This window comes from Lathyrus oleraceus, chromosome 7 (genome assembly GCF_024323335.1).
Source record: "Lathyrus oleraceus cultivar Zhongwan6 chromosome 7, CAAS_Psat_ZW6_1.0, whole genome shotgun sequence".
NCBI classification, from domain to species: domain Eukaryota; kingdom Viridiplantae; phylum Streptophyta; class Magnoliopsida; order Fabales; family Fabaceae; genus Lathyrus; species Lathyrus oleraceus.
The window spans coordinates 339915816-339921628 of record NC_066585.1 but is presented as its reverse complement, the minus strand read 5'-3'; the positions used below and the strand labels follow the sequence as shown (position 1 = coordinate 339921628).

Below are 5813 nucleotides of genomic sequence, written 5' to 3'. Positions count from 1 at the left end.
TAAATGAATCCTAATTTCTTTCGTGTCAATTGAACCCTCAAATCGAGTTGTTTGAAATTTTGCCTTTTGCTTATGTCTAAGTAGGGAGCATTATTGAATAAATTTGGTTTTGGAATCTAAAGTTGGGGAGAGTAAAGTAAAAAGAGTTGATTAGAAACTTGGAAAAGTGAGTTTTTATGAAAGGGTGAAAGTGTGAAAAGAAACAAGAAAAAGAAATCACCCTTGAAACCATAGAGCAAAGAAAAAGAAAAGAAAGAAAAAACAAAGAAAAGGCTCATGGTTGTGTGGATGTAAAAACAAATAATAAGAAAAGAAAAAAAACGGGGATCAAAGAAATGGAAATTGTGAAGAGTTAAATGTATGAGAATGCTCCCTTAGGATAGGCATTTTTGTTGAATTCTCTTAATCATATCCTTTCTTGTAACCCAAGCCACATTACAACCCTTGAAAGACCTCTTGATTCTCATTTTTCACATGATTTGATATTTGTTTTGATGACCGCATGATTTGAGTTGTTGTTGATTTAATTGCTTGGATGAGTGAAAGTAAACCTTCATGTTTATTCATCATTATTATGATGTGTGTGTAAGTTTGATTCAATTTTGACATATATGGCTTTGAATTCCTTGGTATGATTTTTGCACCCAACCATTGCTCTTATTCATGTTTTGTCTAGCATTGAGATAGGTGGACTGAGAAAGTGCCATACACTTTTTAACCATTTGAATGTCCTTGGTTAATCCTTATTTCAATCTTTTGTGTCATTGCTTTGGTTGTGTTGGTGGAAACTTTTGTTTAGGGACAAAGAAAATGATAAGTTGGGGAGAGTTGTTAGGGACCAATTAGTACTACTTTTCATATAATTTTATTGGTCACTTTTACCAATTTTTGATGTAATTACACACTTTTATTCTCACAATTTTGTATAAATGCAATTAAGTTTAATTGATGTTGCTTTGAGTAGTTATTTCACGTATTTGTTAGTTTTGTATAGTTTCTGGACAAGAGAGCTTCGGAGTACATAAGCATAATTTGGAAGAAGTGTTGAATGCAATTTGGAGGCATAATTTGGAAGATTAACACTTGGGAGAATTATTGCATGAAGCTTGCAAGGCAAGGAAGCTGAATTAGCTTCAGTTCGCGCCGCGACCAAGGATGGCGCCGCGAACCTTGCGAAACCAGCAAGCTGTTTGTTTGGGCCAAGTGTTCTATTTTTAAGCCAGCTGTATTGTGACAGTTTTGTATCTATTTTAGGGTGCTTTTCAGTTTTAGATGAAAATGAACATTTTAGGAAAGGTTCAACTCTTAAAGAAAATAGAATGGAAAATAGTCATTCATTCCTTCCTAGTTTCACACATTGTAAGAGAAAAATAGAGTTTATTCTACCATTGCATTTTGCTGTCCAAAATGATGATGAGGAGCTAAACCCCATTTTGTCAAGATTGGAGGTAGTAGCTATTCCTATTTGTTTATGTATTTCATTTGACTCTTATATATGATAAAAGGTTATTGATGTATTGAATGATATTTTTGCCTTAAGTTGAATATTAGATTTGAGTAGTTGTTGAAAGAGATTATTTAAGTCTTGACATAAAATATATTTTCAAGTAGTGAATAAGTTGTAGAAATAGATTTATTCACTACTCTTCTTTTGTATCAACCATTAAAGATTGCTATATTGATAGTTAGGTGGAGAAATCGTCTAAAGATTAATATAATGATTATCACAATATCATTTAGACATAAATGATATTGAGAGGATGCTTGAGCATCATCAATAATCTTAAGTCTATATAGTTGTCATAAGGAATCATAAGCAATTTGAATAGTGAACTCCAATCTTGCCAAGCCTTTTACATTTGATTAAAACTATTCTATTGTTTTAGTGACATTTTACTCAAAAGATACTTTTCAAACAAAACAACTTGGTTACATTTTGAACTTATAACAATTTGGATTATAGAACGGCGGTAATAACAACCAATCTCTGTGGATACGATATTAAAATATTTGCCGAAAATATACTTTTCAACAAGATGGACAATAGCAATCCATAGTAAGGCATATGATCTAAAATCTTATTTCTCCTCACTAGAGATAAAATTCAAATTTGGAATCATTTGGTAGGTAAGCTTTTGAGAGCTTATTCCCCTTGATTCTTTCTCGAACAGACCATAAAATTCTTTGAAGCTTTCTATATCGAGAGAGGATTCTGTTGTTTACTTCTTTTTTCTGAGATGATCTCATCTTAGGAAATCTTTTGGACAACTTATTTTTATCCTCCTTGGGCCTTAGATTAATATTGGACTCTAAGCATATTGTATCTGGCACCACTTTGCTCCAAAACAAGTTAAAACTCAACCATAGGTTAGTAGAAAATAAATTTAATTGGCTAAGCAATTAATAAACCACTTACTAGATAATCAATCAACGTTTTCCGATTTTTCAATCTCTATTAAGTGTACTACCTCAGAATGTGTGCCTTTGCGTCTTTTCTTCATAATAAGCTTGAGAGTGAATGAGTCAATCTTCATTCCTAAACGGTGGATTGAAGTAGTTAGTCTTATTTCCACAAACATGGACCTTAGAGCTGTTAGTCTTCAAGTTCCACAACCTTTGAGCTAAATACCTTGGTTTTAACTGGGCTAATAAAAAATCCGTGAGATTTTAATACCAGGCTAATCTCGAACATGTGAAGCTTTTAAGTACCGAACTAAGTTTCAACCTATCTTGGTTTTAATACCAGGCTAACCAAGAACCTAGAAGATTTTAACATAGGCTAATCTCCAACCTAAATTAAGACTGACATACCCAATCCCAAACAAATCCCTAATTGGACAATATTCAACCAAGGTATATACAAAAGGTTTCCTTGGTGAATTTTACAATTCTACCCATTCCAGAATTACAAAACGACCTCACTCACAAAAGGATCTTTCTCACAAAAGTACTTAGACTAAAAACATAGTGAAAGAAAGTTAAAAAAATGGTTAGAGAGAAAAGTGTGTGAGAGATGGAAGTGTCAATACACAATTCTGAATGCTTTGAAATGAGAAATGAGACCTCTATTTATAGGTTTGAGGTTGACTTAAAAAAGAAATTGCATTTAACGCATTTTATAACAATCTAATCGTTTAACACCCATGTCTAATAGTTTAGAAGATAAAAATAATCACTTGTAAGTTCCATAAAAGGAAGAAAAATATTTATCTAGCCGTTGTTCATCATTAAGGCGCTGTCTGAAGTAATTGGGACGTAAGTTTGAACTAATCTAATCGATTAGACAAAGGACCTAATCAATTAGATAAGCCAAAATTTCCCCTTTAGCTATTTTAACAGCCCCCAAGTCATTTGACACAACCTCAAGATATTTTAAAAGATATTTTCTTTGAAAAAATAGTTTGAAAATGTTTTAGTGTGTGCGCTTTTAGTCATATACTTTTACGATAAAGTCCTTTTGCCTTACAATCGTTCACTCATTACTAAAATAGAAGATTACTAATGCTAAGTCAGGAGATCACCAAATATTGCTTCAAACCTTTGTCGGATACTTCTCTTTATGTTGACACATGCTTGAGTGACTTTAAGATGAGACTTTAGATTATTCTATGTTTGCCATCATCAGATTGTCAAGTTTATTGAATTCTAAAGATAAATTTGCATATTTATCGATTTAAATGTTCATACTTGACTTATCGTAATACTTTAGTTGTCGTCATCAAATATCTTTATCAAAAACATATCACCTATAAAATAAAATTTCACCTTCATGTCATCATCATATACAATACAATGAATAAAATACCTAACTTATATATCAATTTTTAATAAAATATTATTTATTACTTTTTTAATTATACAATTCTTTTAATAAACTACATCACTTTTAAAATGTACACCATACATTACGAGTGTAATGGATATAAGCATGTTGCGAGAGCGTACAAAATGTTACAACAAACATTTGATTGAGTAAAAATAGATAAGAATATTAATGAAATAATTTTATTGGTCAGCTTCAAATGCCACGGATCGCCAACCCAATGCCAATTCCCTAGAGAGTTACAACCGTAGGATATGTACTCCTATCAACGATCACAATTTCCCCAAATTTTCTAATTTTTTTCATTTCCCCGCTTTTCCTTCATTCTTCCCCCCATATATAACCCAAACACTTCGTTCACATTTCATCACATCTCAATTTAATCAATCATCTTTTTCTCTCTGTTATCACTCCGATCGAAATGGCACGTACCAAGCAAACCGCTCGCAAATCCACCGGAGGCAAAGCACCAAGGAAACAACTGGCAACCAAAGCCGCTAGAAAATCTGCTCCGGCCACCGGAGGAGTGAAGAAGCCTCACAGATTTCGTCCGGGAACTGTTGCTTTAAGAGAGATCAGGAAGTATCAGAAGAGCACGGAGCTTCTGATCAGAAAACTTCCTTTCCAAAGATTGGTTAGAGAAATCGCTCAGGATTTCAAAACAGATCTCCGATTCCAAAGCAGTGCCGTTTCTGCTCTTCAAGAAGCTGCTGAAGCCTATCTTGTTGGTTTGTTCGAAGATACCAACCTTTGTGCCATTCATGCAAAGAGAGTCACTATCATGCCTAAGGATATTCAACTTGCCCGCAGAATCAGAGGCGAGAGGGCTTAGATTTATGTTTTGATTCTAATTAGATGTTACTCTGTTAGGGTTTGGCTCATATGTTATGAATCTTAATGTGTGGTTCAGTAAGTCAATCGACTTGTTTTATAGTATTGATCTTGAATGCTTGGATCCATTGGTAAAATATACTCGCTATTTGGTTTAAGAGTTGATTGCATTTAATTATATGCACGTTTTTTTTCAAAATATATCAACATGTTTTCGGATTGCTTATTTCTGTAGGTTGAAATTGTTTAATTCTGATGTAATTTAAAACAGACACTGGAAATTGGGTACACGTACAATTGAAACTTGTTAGTTTTACAGGAGTGAATATTTATGAAAGGAAGTGGTTATGTGTCAATTACAATACATTGTGATAATCTTAAGTTTACGAATGGATTTGGTAACTATCTTTCTATAAGTATCTCTATAAAAATAATTGAATTTACCATAATTTTTTTAATTAAAATTAGAAGTATGAGAAATATCATGGTCACTAGAGATAAAATTTAGTACTCACTAATGACAAATTTTAAGTAACTTGATTATTTCATTCTCGAGGGAGCAAGCGGAAAAGATGAAGTGCAAAGCCTTTAGGGATGCAAAAGGCCATGTTCAAGAAATCTAAGAAGAAAGATTACACAAGTATTTTCTAAGTTCAATATAACGTGGTTTCTCACCATTTTGAGAAGATTTCAAAAATAACATAATTCATTAATCAATCATATTGCATTAGTAATTGCATACATCATGCAAATTTAACCATTCATCATGCATATTTCAGCATTTGTAATTACTCATTTTTCACAAATATTTCAATCTAATTCACAGTAACTGTCGTATAACAGAAGCCCATTCATTCTATCATATATTATAGTGAAGAAATTCATTAAGACCACCTACGTTACATTCCATTTATTTCTGGTGGACAATTTTTTTGATATTTTTGTATTTAATCCCCTCTCATTTTAAATGTCTAGGAGTTGTTGCTATCCATACATTCAGGTTCGAGAAGATAAAATTGGGACAACTGTCATATCCAAAAATTCATAGTGCCCTTCACAATGTTCATCCAGGTCATTAACCCTAATCATGTGCATATCTTCATGGTCACTCATTTCATTTGCATAAGCATTGGTTCAATACAGGATGACATGTATCTTG

General features: G+C 32.6%; 1 protein-coding gene across 1 annotated transcript; it reads left to right on the top strand.

The window, feature by feature from the left end:
- The first annotated feature begins 4179 nt into the window (after positions 1–4179).
- LOC127108257 (histone H3.2) lies at positions 4180–4812 on the top strand. The gene has a single exon (XM_051045696.1). The coding sequence runs from the start codon at positions 4245–4247 to the stop codon at positions 4653–4655; it is 411 nt and encodes a 136-aa protein (XP_050901653.1). The 5' UTR covers positions 4180–4244; the 3' UTR covers positions 4656–4812.
- Positions 4813–5813: the final 1001 nt, after the last annotated feature.